The 14,695-nt window shown below is 48.3% G+C and overlaps 1 protein-coding gene across 2 annotated transcripts in view; it reads right to left on the bottom strand.

Moving 5' to 3' along the window:
• Positions 1 to 2,280: 2,280 nt before the first annotated feature.
• CD9 (CD9 molecule) overlaps positions 2,281 to 14,695 on the bottom strand; it is a 35,384-nt gene continuing 22,969 nt past the window's right edge. For both annotated transcript variants that reach the window (XM_077169778.1, XM_077169779.1), the window contains exons 2-8: positions 13,712 to 13,814; positions 7,516 to 7,613; positions 6,624 to 6,698; positions 4,911 to 5,009; positions 4,672 to 4,761; positions 3,891 to 3,974; positions 2,281 to 2,745 (exon numbers count right to left, since the gene is read on the bottom strand). In XM_077169778.1, coding sequence (XP_077025893.1) covers positions 2,680 to 2,745; positions 3,891 to 3,974; positions 4,672 to 4,761; positions 4,911 to 5,009; positions 6,624 to 6,698; positions 7,516 to 7,613; positions 13,712 to 13,814 — 615 coding nt within the window. In that variant the 3' untranslated portion in view covers positions 2,281 to 2,679. The remainder of the gene's footprint in view (positions 2,746 to 3,890; positions 3,975 to 4,671; positions 4,762 to 4,910; positions 5,010 to 6,623; positions 6,699 to 7,515; positions 7,614 to 13,711; positions 13,815 to 14,695) is intronic.

The following is a 14,695-nucleotide window of genomic DNA, read 5'->3' as shown; positions in this document are numbered from 1 at the left end:
ATAAAAAAGCAATAGTTTTCAAAGCACTCTTCAAGAAGTAGTTACAGGACAGATCCCAGAGTTTGCCATGTGCTACCATATGATCCTCTCAGATTTTTCCTTCTAGCTGCTCCAGAATACAGGAGGCTAGAGGGCTTAAATATTTTTTTATCATCACAATAGACTTTTTTCCTTCATTTTTTTTGGTGAAAAATAATATATATACAAAAAAGCAATAAATATCAAGGCACAACACCACGATTAGTTATAGAACATATTTCAGAGTTTGACATGGGTTACAATTCCACAATTTTAGGTTTTTACTTCTAGCTGCTCTAAAATACTGGAGACTAAAAGAGATATCAATTTAATGATTCAGGATTTATATTCATTTGTTAAATCCTATTTTCCCTGTATAATTCCATCATCACCTTTGATCTTTTATCTTTCCATTCCTCTCTTTAGGGGTGTTTGGGCTATGGTCATTCTAAATTTTTCATATTGGAAGAGTCTGTCACTAATTTGGGGAAGGGAGATGGAACTATCTGATCTGAAGAGGCTGGGCTAGGTTTCAGAACTTACCTGGTCCAGGGACCCATCTGGAGGTTGTAGGTTTCTGAAAAGTTACCCTAGTGCATGAAATCCTTATGAAACACCTGTATTGCTCTAGGTGTTCTTTAGGATTGGCTGGAATGGTCCTGGTTGGAGTTTGGCAGGTTATGATAGGTAGCAATGAGTAATTGAAGCTTGCATAAGAGCAACCTCCAGAGTAGCCTCTTGACTTTTTTTTGAACTCTCTTTGCCACTGATACTTTGTTACACTTCTTTTCCCCCTTTTTGTCAGGATGCAATTGTTGATCCCATGGTGCCAGGGCTGGACTCATCCTTGGGCATCATCTCCCACGTTGCCAGGGAGACTTTCACCCTGGATGTCATGTTCCACATAGCGGGGAGGGCAATGATTTCACTTGCAGAGTTGGGCTTAGAGAGAGTGAGGCTACATCTGAGCAACAAAAGAGGTCCTATCTTGAGCCATTTTGATTCTTTTTTATTTTAGTGTGATGACAGAACTCAAAGTGAGTCAAAGAATAGAGAATAAAGCCAGGTCTCCAGTGGCTCTTACCTTCCCACTCTGTTGTAACTACTGGCTGCACTCTCTGAAATGCCCACTAGATTACAGACTTTCTAAGTAGGGCTATATCTCATGCACTGAGGTGGCTTTGTAACATGTCAGCGTAGGTGGACTCAACATTTCCCCAAATCTTCTTTCCTGTCTTCTACTGGTCAGAGAGGAGCACAAGATTCTTGTGTGAGGCTTGGAGGGGAAATGAAGCAGCAGTTATTTTGGAGCTCTCACAAATAGAATAGGGTTTTATCTACTGGCTTATCTCAGCTTCTCCTCCAACTCCTGGGTCAGTGTGTGTTTAGCTGTGGCCCCTCTAGTTCCCATACCCAGGTCAGAGGCCACCAGCATTGACCCAGGTTGAAATCTGTCCTCGAGGGCTCCAAGTCATGCTCAAGGGTTCCAGCTTGTCCTTGCTGTCCCTCACTTTCCATCCATCTGTGGACTTGAAGCTTCAGCATCAGATGTGTAGGTGATCACCTTATGGGGACAGCTTAGCCAGCTCCAAGACTGTGTAAGATGAAATCCCTGTAACACATCCTTTAATATACATCTATCCCCTCATGGGTCTGTGTCTCTGAATTAAACCCTGAGGGGTATCTGCTCATTTCTTCATTCAACCAGCAACTATTTATTGGGAGAAAGATTAACTGAGCATCTACCATGCAGCAGATACTAAGTTCTAGATGCTGGGAGAAAGTGGCTCACATAAACTGTTGGAAATCCAAGATATAACACTGTTGAATGGAAGAGTCGGGATACATGGTTCTAGCTTTGACTCTTCTATTAATTGTAGAATATTGGATCAAGATCCCTTAATCTCTTACTTAATGTCTTTAGTAAAGTAGGGAGACCATCCTCCTGAACTACTTTTCAAATAAAGAAAGTGTCAGAGCAAATAGCTGCTAAAAGACCTTTTAAAAAAGAATAATATCACACCCCGCAAAAAATAAAGGAAGCAAAGTATCATTCCTTAAAATGACCCCAACTTCCCAGTCCCACACATCAGCTTCCAGAGAACAAAAGGCGGCGAGAAACTTAAGGTGGAACCATACATTTCCTATAGATCATCCACATAAGTGTAACAAGATTTGACTTAAGTCGCCAAGAAAATAGCAAGATTTTCCTTTTGCCATACAGGACTGAAGTCATTTAAAAAACTGAACACCAGTCTGGGATATTGACATAATCTTTTTATTATGTATCAAATTGTCTTCAACATAACTTACAATCTGATTAAGTTTGATAGATATTTTTATCTATTTAAAGAAAAAACATTTCTCTTTATGTACAGTATCTTTTGTCTAGAGTCTAGCAAATATAGTACCTTTCATTGCAGGATTTCTGCTTAACATAACAGCAAAAACAACCAACTAAAAAAAAAAAAAAACCCAAAGCAAATCAAAATCCAGACCCTCAACTATAAACATCCATACAAATAAAGCATTAAAAAAAGACAGACATAGAATAACTCTTTGTTTAGAATTGCAGAACGTACACTAAAGTTAGTAGCCAAAAAAAAAAAAAAAAAAAAATTTTCTGGTGCAAACTTTCCTGCTCAGGGATATAAGAAGACTCTAGACCATATCGCGGCTCCGGCGGATAGCACAGCACAGGATTATGCTGAAAATCATGCCGAAGACCTGGAAGACAGGAGGAAATATGAAGGACAGGGTTGCTTTGCCTAAAGGAACCCTCGAGCTACTGAGTCACGCAGTCCAAGACCAGAATCAACAAGGAGAATAGCATCTACGAGGCCAAATGAGTTCAAACGTACTGAAGCAGGAGAGATTTAGGCTAGATCATGGGAAGGACTACTGCATTTGTATTCTGAGGGCCAGCAGTCAGTTACTGCTGGAAGCTTCACAGGCACCTTCTCACCTGGAGAACGTTCAGAATGAGACAAATAAGCTCAGAGCTTAATTTAATGCTCACTTCTAGATAGTCCAATAGTCACACTGGTTAGAACTCCTGCTTCCATCTTTGATGTGTGTGCCTACGTGTTTTATATTCTATTTGGAAAGGAATGGTTATGTTTTTACTGAAAGCTGCTTCAAGCCTTTCTGAGATGCAGATATGAGGCGCAAATAATATTAACAAGGGCAGCAATTCTGTTTGGGGCAGTCTCACCAGGGCCAAAGGAAGGTCAGGGGAAGACTCTGGGATTTTAAGAGAGCCAAGCGTCCCAGCTGAGGCTGTGGGTTATATGGGTTTCTCTTCACTCGATTGTGGGAATTGGCCCTTGATGGTTTTCAGGGACTGATAAAGCAAAAAAGGAGTGGGTTATTGGAAGCTTTCTGTCTTTACTTCCTCTGGCTTTCCAGTTTTGAATGCCTTTCAGACTTCAGGAGGAAGTGAAACAATTCAAATCCACAGAGTTCCTAGTGAACCACTGCCTTGGGGGAAAAGGCAAGCTGATTCACAAAAGTATTTTCTGAAAAGTATCGGGCTTAGTAGTGGCTCTGGGCCATCCACATTCTTGCCACTCAAGGTGTGGTCCATGGACCAGCAGCATTGGCTGCACCTTACAGTACCCCCAAACCTTAATGGGTTAGAGAATGAATTCGGGAGACAAGCTAGAGTCCAAATCCCAGACACTGTGTTAAACAGATGAACTTATCAAACTTCTCGTTTCCTGTCTGTGTAAGGAAAATACTAATAGTGCTTACCCTATAGGCATTGCGAGGGTTAAATGAGTTGATAAGCCCTATAGCAACTTATCCCAGTGCCTGGCTATTGCAAGTGCTTAGTAAATGCTAACCATCCCTCCCAGGTGTCCTCCACTCACCATCACCACAGCAATCCCGATGGCCACAGCCCCGATGATGTGGAATTTGCTGTCAAAGACCTCTTGGATGGCTTCAGGGCAGGGCTTAGGGGACAAACCAAGACCCAGGTCACACACAGTCCCAGCTGCAGGCATATCTCCTCCCACCCCCAGCACCCATTTCACACAGGGAGACCCGGTGGTCCCAGAGACTGGGCGTGGACTGCAGCATTCAGGGAGAAGAGACATCCTGGCAGGTGGGCAAAAAAGGAAGCCAAGAGAGAATGATGGGAGGCGGGTCCCTAAAACGTGGGCAAGAAACCAGGGAGGAGGAGGATTAGACTTCTGCTTTGGGGTCTATCTCTGACCTGGTTGTAGGGTACCTTCTTACTCTGGAGTCTGGACACTGGCTCTAGCCATGCAATCATGAGCCATTTATGAGGTCTAAAATGCAGGAGCCCAGGACTCAGAAGCAACCTGTCCTAGACAGCTTGAGGGCTGGGGAAGCAGAATGCAGCAGAGAATACTCCTGGAAGTAGGGAGTTCCGGGTGCCAAAGCATAGCTGAAGCTAGAAGCCTTGGTTCTTTCCCTGGTCCATCCTTTGCTTTGCTGCCCTTGAGGAAACAGAGGACCCAGGGCAGGGAGAAATGCGGTGGCCACACCCTGAGACTCCCCCACAGGTGTAACATGGTAATTTGATGAAGTGCTTCGACTCCTATCCTCCTGTAACCCAGGGGCAGACCTCACTTCTGCCCTTGCAGGATTTTCTTGCCGGGGATGCAAGAGTCTTGTTAAGTTTACCTTCATGGAGATGTTTGACGCAAGGTTCTTTTTTGGGCAGATGTCCAAGATAAATTGTTCCACACCTCCTATCAGACCACAGCAGTCCAACTGCAGAGAGAAGGGCAGAGACAGGGGGAGAGAAGCACACAAGAAAGATGATTAAAGTAGCGCCCCACAGGTCTGGTAGAGCAGGTATGCTGTGGGCAGACAAGCTCCGGAGGAGGCCGGAAGAAGGGGTCTTTGTGCAGGTGACACACCGCATAGTGGATGGCTTTCAGCGTGTCCCGCTGGGGTTCATCCTTGGTTTTCAGCTTATTGTAGGTGTCCTCGTAAAATTCCTGCACTTCCTTAATGACCTGCGACAGACAGAAAGAGAGAGAGGAGCAGTGATGGTTTTTTGAGATACTTCTTAATTAACAAATGTCACCTGTTCCATCTTGTTCAGTCTCTTCACATTCTCAGTCAACAAATCCCCAGGCTCAGAACACGTCCCTGGGACTGAGGCACCAGCATCACCTCTCCCAGTGCCTCAGAGGCACTGCCCCCGTCTCTTCCCACGGCCTCTAGGAACTTGCTCCAGCAACTTTTCTGTTTTCTTTTGTACTTTTGTTGGTCATTTCAGCCCCAACTGGCTCCTCCCCTTCTACCCAACAAGACTGAATTTTTTCAATCTAAAATATCTTAAAAAAAAAAAAAAAAACAACTCTGCTCCTGACCTGGCTATTTCTTTAGGTTTCCATCTTCTTTTTATTTCTCCATTTAGAAGCTGAGTGACTTCTGGAAAATTACTAAGCCTCTCTGTGTATCAGTTTCTGTACATGCAGGATGGAGATTATGATAGTGCCTACCTCATACATTACTGTGAGGATTAAACGAGCTAATTTTAGCACAATATTTAGTCAGGGTAAATCTGGAATAAGTGTTAGCTGCAACTTTTGTAATTATTCCTTCATATTTCCATGGCTACAGCATTTATAGCTTGGATTATTAAATAGATTTGTTTTTTAAACAGTGTTCCTGCATCAAGCCTCTCTCTCTCTCTCTTTTCCCTCTTGTTAAATGTGACAAGCTGACCCTTCCTAAAACATTCTGGCTCAAAACTCTTCAGCAGGGTGGGCCACGGTGGCTCAGCAGGCAAGAATGCTCACCTGCCATGCCAGAGGACCCGGGTTCAATTCCTGGTGCCTGCTCATGTTAAAAAAAAAAAAAAAAAAAACTCTTCAGCAGCTCCCCAGGGTTGCCCAAGCTCAGTTGTGCTCAGATTCTTCCTTTGCCTGCAGCACTCCCCCGCACAGTCCCCTCCCCCGAAACCCTATCTCTCATTCAAGGTTTAGGTCAAGGCCTGCTCCCCATAAAGCTTGCATTAAATACTTTACCAAGAGATCTTCTACCCCTACATGACACCTTTTCAGATTCCACGGTACATGTGAATATCAGCCACACCATGACACTTATCAAACCCAAGCCTTTTCCCCACTCTAGGTGGCTAAGTTCCTTGAAGTGGGAACCACCGCTTGTGCATCTCTGGGTCCCACACCGGGTCTGGCACATGCTTGCTTCATGGGGGTACTGTAACACATATTTTTTGATTGGATGAAGAGGCAAGGACATCCAGCACATGAAAAAGCCTTGAATTCCTCAGCAAACTTCCAAGAAGAGCTGGGGTAAGGGCTGCTGAGGTATGTGGACACACACACACACACACACACACACACACACACACACACACACACACACACACACACACACACACACACACACACACTGGTGAGTGCTCACTCTCCTTTCCATGCAGGAGCTCACATCCTGACAAGCATATGGGAATGTGGCCCAGCGAGAGGTGTGCTCTGTGGGTGATGGCCGGCCACAGCGACCAGCTAGGACACCCTTCTGCCCTCTTCAGCCCCTACCTCCAACTCCCCAAGCCCAGATTACTACATGACCCCAGAGACCTCAGAGGACAAACCTACCTGGTCTTTGTGGGAATATCCCCAAACGGCTGCAGCTATTTCAATGGCAAATATCACGAAGAGGAAGCCAAAGAACTAGAAAGCAAAGAGGGACAGGGATGAGGAAAAACTCCAGCTCACCAGCGGGAAAGGTCAGGCCCTAATATCCCAAAGGGGGCTGCTCAACCAGCAGGTATTTTGAAACAAGGAAAATGACAACTGACTGGGGAATGAGCATCTGGAGGCATAAGAGAATAGCCTAGAAAAGGAAGGGGGAAAGTGTACAGAGTAAGAAGAGTTAACTCAAGCAAGGAAAGTGAAAGCTGCAGCTGGAAAGGGCACCATTTGGGAGGAAAGAACTGGGCATGAACAGCTCTAAACATTGGTATTTAGAAGGTGTTAAGTGTCAGCCATAGAATCCCACTGCTCATTCACAAAAACAATAGAGATCTGAGGTTAAAATAGAGGAAGTGAACATTATCCTGTGGCATTTGGGGAAAATGGCAACACATTTTGAAATAAGAAGGATAAGAGAAGGTAAAAGTACCTGTGGATTCAGGGTAAAAAAGCAAACGTGGTCCTCGAGAAAGGAAAAAACAAAGTCCTGGCATTTAGTTGCCTAAGGGAAGTGATAAGATAGGCTCCAGAAAGGCAGAGGAGGGCGACTTCGTGGTGGCAGGGGCAGCGGGGCACCTGGGGTGGAGCATAAGGTGGCTACCTGGCGAGGGGCTGGCCAGGGTCCGGAGCAGAGGATCACGGGGAAGACTGAGGCTAGCCCATACCCTTTGTGTAGCCGCTTTACCCCTTCCCATCCCATCCCATCCCACCTGCTCTCTGGATCTGCGCCTGCTGAGATTTGGGGGGCTGGGCTCAGAGTTGGAGCGGCTGTGGACAACACAGCAGGGGTACTCACCAGTCCCAGCATGCACTGGGACTCCTGCACGGCCCCGCAGCAGCCCAGGAAGCCCACCAGCATCATGAGGGCACCGGCTCCAATCAGAAAGTAAACTCCTGCGGGGAGAGGACAGAGGGAGAGGATGCATGGGCAGAGATACTGGCTTGGGGACCCAGACATTTCCTGGGATTCCTTCTCCCCTCTGCCCGACTCCATGCCTCCCCTGAAGTGTCCCCTCCTTACAAAAAGAGCCTCCTCCGCTGCTGCTTTTAGCGCCCCTTCCTCTAGGTTTGCTTCCAGGGCCCACCAAGTGTTTGCTCCTACCTTTCCCACGGCCTTTCTGGGAGGTGCCCGTTACCCCCCATTAGAGGACAAGGAATGTCTATGAGAATCCCCAGATTCTGATCAGGACACAAGCTGTTTCCAGCAAGATGGGTCCCACTTGAGACAGTTAAAACAGACCCTCCACGGTTGGGTTAACTTCTGGGGCTCTGACCCGCCTTGCGTGGCCCCTGCCTCCCAGGCAAGGCTGCCAGAGTGGGCTGGGAGAAGGAAGGGGCTGTGCACCCAGACATCCACGCCCCTGGGGGCAGCGGTTCCACGTGGACTCCCAGAAAGGAAGTCTCCCCACCCTGCTGCAGGGTGGCAGCTCGACACACGCAAAGGTACAAGGACCTTGCTCTCGTGCAAAGAACACAGTCCTGGGTGTCAGAAGGCCCTTGTTTGGGTCCAATTCTGCTGTGTGATCTTGGGTAGCCACTCCCCCTCTCTGAGCCTCAATTTCCTTCTGAGTAAAATTAAAGAGGTTGGTTGCTAGAAAATGTCAAAAGAGCCCCAGTACACTGAGATATCTTAGAGTTGCAATTCAGTTCCTCCAGGTTAAGGGTGAAAAGGATCCTCCTTGTCAAGGTGAATGACCCTGTAACTAAGCCCTTAATTTTTAGTGATTACTGGGGTGGGGGCGAGGTCAAGTTTGAGAAGGGCAGTGGCCTTCACAACCTCTGCATCCCAACACCATGTGAATACCTGTGACAGCAGGACAAAGTCAAGCGTCCCCAGCCTCCCTGTCCATTCTATAACCCTTGAGGGAATGCCCAGAGGGGTTCATCTTGCAGTTATATTCTTCAGAAGTCACAGCAGTCTTGCAGGAACCCCCTCCCCCCCAACACACACAGACACACACATGCACGTGCGCGCACACACACAGCAGTCCCCCTGGGAAAACTGGCAGAGAAGAAGCCTTGTCTTGCAAGTATGTTCAGTCTGACCACTGTCACGTGGTGAGAGCACAGCTCTGCAGCCCCAACTGTCTGGGCTTGAAAGCCTGCTCTGTCACCCTGGGCATGCTGTTCCAATTCTCCATGCCTCAGTTTTCACTCTGCGAGTTGGGGATGGTAATAATGCCCACCTCAAGGGATACTGCAAGGATTAAATGATATAATTCATGTGTGCACAGGAAATGCTAACTACTGTGAACCTTACTAATTCAAAGGATGGGTGATAATTAGTAACAGCCACTGCGATAAATGTTTCTGTCCCTGCTGCTCCCTCCACACTAGCCTCTAACTGGGATGATGGAGACATCCCTGAAGTCGGGGCTAAAAGTGAGAGAGAGTCTGTAGTATTTCCCCATATACCCAGTAGGGGCCTGTGACAAGAACCCTCAGCAGGTGACCCGGTGACCGCACTGACCCATATCTGTCCCTTTGGTGCAGGGCCTTGGCTTTGTAGGCAACTAGCCGTGCAGCCGCCTGCAGCTGAGAGCTCGGGGCCAGCCCGGAGCAGGATGCACACAAGGGAGCATTTGTGGCTCCCCATTCTCCCCTCCCCGCATCTGTCATGATGTCAGGTCACGTGGGGTTTCTGGCAAACACCTATGTGGCATGTGAATGCGGGTATTGTTCCCCTGCACGTCCAGCCCAGACCGGGCGAGGGGACAAACGCAGCTTGTCCTGGAGTCGAGTCCCATCCTCCCAGGCAGCCAACCACTGTGAGGTCACAGGCTGGACTCGGGGGGTGGCACAGGGCCCTGGGGAAAAAGGGGCAACCTCTTGGGTCCTTGCCCCTCTGGGGGGACACTGGGAAGCTCCGCAGGGCAGGACAAGGGAGGATGCGGTCGGTCCTTTGAGCCCCACAGCAGAGGCTGGATAAACAGGGGTATTAAGAGATCAAAAGGATTTACAAGCACACGAAATACAGTCCAGTGGGAATGAACAGACAGATGTGACTGTCCAGATCCCAGTTTATGAGCCTGGACGACCCCGGTAGGAGCCAGAGATTCGAGCCAGCGGCACCAGTGGGTTACCAGAGCAAAAGGCACTTCCCGGGCAGAGAAGAGAGCAAGTGAGAACATTCTTTTAATTTAGCCTCTAGGTTGATATTAAATATTCATCCTAGGATTTGGCAGAGTAAGATTTTATGATGAAGGGTCTTGCTGGCTTTAAATCTTCCTCACACGACTGTAGATTGAGAGGGCCGCGGCTCTGCCCTCTCCAGAAATTCCCTGGCAGCAGTTTATAGGAATTTTAGCAGCAGCTATCAAGCTACAGCGTGGCTTTTCTGGAAGCAGGCTCCCAAGTCATGGAACTACAAAAGGGCTTGGGTTACTTCTTCAAAGGGCTGTGCAGCGCTTCCCCTTGGAAAGGTGACTCGTAGCCTACACCCCAAGCTTGTTAGCAAGGGCCAGCGATGACAAATGACAAAGTGTTCCCTCTTATAAAGCAAGTGAATGTTAGTTTTCTGTGTGACTCATGGAAAAAGTTATTTGTCATGGAGCCTTTTCTAGGATTACCACATTAATTTGCTTAAGGGCTGTTTATTTTGCTTCTCTCGGGCTGACATTATAGGCCCTAATAAAACAAAACAAAACACAACAACTTGGGTAGAGCAGTAGCATGTGCCACAGTGTCCTTTAACACAAGAAAAGGATGAAGCAGTTCCTGGGCTTAGCAGGGCTCTTGGCTCGGGCCAGGGCTGGAGAGGCCTGTCTCCTGTCACCACCAACAATGCCACCTTGCAAAGGGCACACAATACATCTGTTTGCGTGCAGGACAGCAAACTGCAGCAAAGCCCTGGGCTCCTCTCAGAGCAGCTTATTATCTGAATCAGGGGTTCAAAGGAACCCCAACTCTGACCCTTACGGGCTCTTGCTTGATTCTCTCCCTCCCATGAAAGGACCACAGTGGAACTTCATTTGCAAGCTCGGTCATTCTCTGCTTCAGAGCAGTGTGGGTGCATGGGCTATGCCGGTTTCAGGATGGGGAAAAATGAAGCCCAGAGCCACAAAACAAACTGACCCAAAGCCAGGAGCCTAGAACTGGGAAGGCAGCTTACTGAGGGCAACCACCACATGCTTTGAAAATGACTGGGCACCTAGTCATAAACAGGGGGATGGCTCCAGGCTAACCCCCCAGGAGTCTTCTTTCAGTGGTCTCAGTTTCTGGAAGGACACCAAGGAGTTAAGGGCTGCTGGCCTGGGATTAAGAAAGTGAAGTTCCCTAATATGTCTGCAGCCTCAGTTAAGGACGCTGTTGACAGCTGAATTTCACAGGGTCTGCACTAGAAGGGAGGCCCAGGTAAAGCTATCAACTGTTCTGGATGTTGGAAAGTTTCTTTTTCCACTTACTTCTCTGCCTGGTTATGTACTCTTTCCTTGCTTTGAAAGCTGTGATCCTGCTGGAGAAAAGACACCCCTGGCTCCTTCAGTTGTGTGGTCAGTCAGCCTGGGGGTTACCCTGCAGATAAAGTCTGTGTCCCTGTGCAGGGGACAGTCACCCCCTGGTGCCAGGCACAGAGGCCAGGTGTAGCTGGCACTCCAGGCTCATCTGTGGGTAGTGGGGCTACGGGCCATCTCACAGCCCAAGGAGGAAGGGGACACAGAGTGAAGTCTCTTGGTCCTTCCCCTATGGGCTACAATTATTTCATTTCCTGAAGCACTGAGTGAAGTGCAGGGCCCGGCAGGAGGCAGGCGGCGCGCTCTGCTGATGTCCTAGTGTCACGTGCATCACCCGCTGTTCCCTGGGCTTCCCCAAGCAGAAGTTTTAAAAAGCTGAGCTCCTCCCAGGAAGAGGGCCTGGCCTCAAAGGGTCCTCATTCCTCCAGCAGAGCTAAGGGGGCAGAGGCCACTGGCCACAGCCAGGGATTGCTGGGCCCCTTTGGGACTATGCCTTTGAGTCTTCCTCCAGGCCACTTTGGGCAGGCCTACTGGCCACCAGGGGACCCTGCGATGACCTGGGGGTACTGAGTCCAGGGAAGTTTCCAGAGGGAGGGCTGGTCTCCTCCAATCGTGTGCTCACTCACTCCCCTGCCACACCGTGGGGCCTTCCAGCTGGACATTTGCTGGTGAGGGCCACGGGGCTGGGGCTTCTCCCTGCCAACCTCCGTCTGGGTGAAGTCCCAAAATGCCAAGAAAGCCTCCACCCAGCTCATGCCAGTGCGACCCGTGCAGCTCGGTTGGTGGAGAGAGTTTCTATTTTTCTACATAGGGGATGGTCCCTCCACCAGGCCCTTCAACCTAGCACAGAAGATTTGAGCGGCAGCTTTCACAGGCCTGGGTTCAAATCCTAGCCCTGCCACTGGGTGAGCTTGCCCAAGTGAATTAAACTCTCTGTGCCTTGGATTCTTCACCTATGAGATGGGAATCATTCCAGGTACCTTACAGACTTAGGAGGATTCAATTATATAATAATATTCACCTCCCACTTCTAAAAATATAAGAGACCTAGCCCAAGAGTCCTGGAGCAGGAACAAAATCCTGGCCCTTGGGCATGATGGGAATGTGTGGCACCCCTAAACACCTTCCTGGGGGGGCATCTTGAGCCGGAGACCACCTGTGTCCACGCGCCTGCTGGCAGATCTGCTCTCCCCCGTGTGTCAGGACGTGGCCCCGCCCCCCCCCGCCCCCCCCCCCCCCCCCCAGGGTGGCATTCCAATCTGCCGCAGGCTCACAAAAATGTTCTGTTGCTAAAACAAGTCAGGGCACTATGGAAACCTGCTCCCCTCAAACCGTGTGCATGTGTGTGTGAGTGTGTGTGTGTGTAGTTTTTAAAAAAGGGCACTGTGCTTTTCTTTCCCTCGCTTCCTTTTGACACACCTAAAAAACCCGAGCTAGCAGCAACAACCACAAAAAGCAATAAAACCAGGAAGACTATCCACAGGGTGGAGACACGACTAAACAGGCTGTTTTTAAAGCCTCCCACCTCCTGCCTGGCTCAGGCCTGACCTCTGGGAGACCAGACAGGGAAGGGTGGTCTGAAGACATGGCAGATAAGTCTTTTAGGAGGTTTTCAGACAGTTTTCTCTGTCTTTTTAAAAAAAATAACTTCTTTGGTGGGTGGGAAGGAAGTGACCAAACTGACACTTAGAGCCTGATGACATGACAGCATCATGCTAAAAATAGGGGTTTGCTTTTGCTTCTCACAAATGAGATATCTCCTGCCCTCAAACTCAGCAGAGAGCAGCGCACACATCTGTTAATTTACTCCGAGGCTGGGAAATGGCACCTGACAGGCCTCAGTCCTGCTAGGCTCCTCTTACAGAGGCTGTTTACAGGGTGATTTGGCAGCCAGAGCAGCAGAATAATGCAGAGAAAAAAAAAAGACCCGAGAATACTGTCTTTGCTCCACGTACTCACGCTCCAAGGATCCTCAGTATGTTTAAAGTGGAGACCTTTCCCCTATAGCAAAGGCAGTTTAGAAATAGAACTAAATACCCCAGGTGCTCATGCTAGCCCCAGGCTCTGCGTCTTCTCTGACCCACTAGCGCGCCTGGACTGTCCGGTAGGCATGTGGTCTCTCTCGTCCCAGAGTCCTGTCTAAACAGTCAGGGCAAGAGCTACTTACCCTCTCCCTGGCACTGAGGATCCTTGGGACAAAGTTTTTTGAATTCAGGAAATGACAAAGCCTAAGATCACATCCAATGGGGTGAGAGGATCAGGGGTGAGGATAGAGGTTCTCTGAACCCTCAAGGGTGGCAGCCCCTTTGGCAGGACTGACCTCACCTCTGAGAACGGTCAAAGGGCCAGGCTGAGCCAGAGTGAAAAGAAACCACATCAGTCAGGTGCAAATTCACGGGCACAACTTCAACCCGAAATGGCTTGAAGGAAAGGGCTGGCCAATGCGATGGGAGCAAAAGTCTTTCCTGAGCCCAGGTCCCTGGTCGGCGGCGACTCCCCACAACTGGGGGACGCATGAGTCTCCCCTCCACCCCCCCTCACCTGTGTAGAAGCTGGAATCATGATTTTCTTTCTCAAAGATGCTCTTGGTCTGGGAGTCGAATCGGAGCCACAGTCCGATGGCGAGGACCGCGATTCCAGCAAGCTGCAAGACACACAGGACGCCGGCTTTAATTTGGGCTGCCGTGGCTGGCACAGTCCCTGGGCACAGGGGCCAGACTGGGAAAAGGCCTTTGGGTCCATCCCTGGTCTCTGCCCCTCACCAGCCACCTGGTGGTACAGTCAGTGATGGGGGTGGAAAATCAGCCCATCTGCTAAAAATGTCATCAGTTGTGAATAAAAATTTACCAGCAGTAGAATGGATGTGTTATGGGAAAGAGAATATTATAAGGCCATGGCAATAAACAAAGTATACCTACATGCAATGTCACAAGTGCTTCTCATGGTGCTTAACGAAGTAAGGTCTACAAGAATACATACAATAGGATTCCAGGTAGTTAAAACTTACTATACTGTTTAGGGAGGTACATAAGTGCACATTCATAAGTGCATATATATGATATATACATGATAAAGAAAAAACAACAAAATGATTATTATAAAGTCAAACGAGTGACCTCTAGGCAGAGAACTATATGGGGGGGGCGAATGTAGCTCTGGACTTGAGTGGTATCTACATGGATATTCACTTCGTAATTACTTTGTAAACTGTTTATGTGACTTATGTACTACTCTGGTATATATCACACAACAAAAAGAAAAAAAAAACATGCAGAGAACACACACAGGCAAGAAGGAGGGTGGCTGGGATGTATTTACCAGACCACACTGAACAGTAAATGGCACATCAGGAGCTACCCCTAATATGCCCAAATTTGGATTTTACCCTCTTGACCCTTTACAGTCTGTCCAGCCCAATTCCAGGTTTCAGGCGCATACTTCTTTATGTGTGATTCTTACATACATCAGACATGAAACCCGCAAATCCATTTTTTCATCTTAAATTTTACAAGGACCCCACTTCAT

This window comes from Tamandua tetradactyla, chromosome 7, assembly GCF_023851605.1.
Source record: "Tamandua tetradactyla isolate mTamTet1 chromosome 7, mTamTet1.pri, whole genome shotgun sequence".
In the NCBI taxonomy this organism is placed as follows: domain Eukaryota; kingdom Metazoa; phylum Chordata; class Mammalia; order Pilosa; family Myrmecophagidae; genus Tamandua; species Tamandua tetradactyla.
This window is presented reverse-complemented; position numbering and strand designations above follow the sequence as displayed.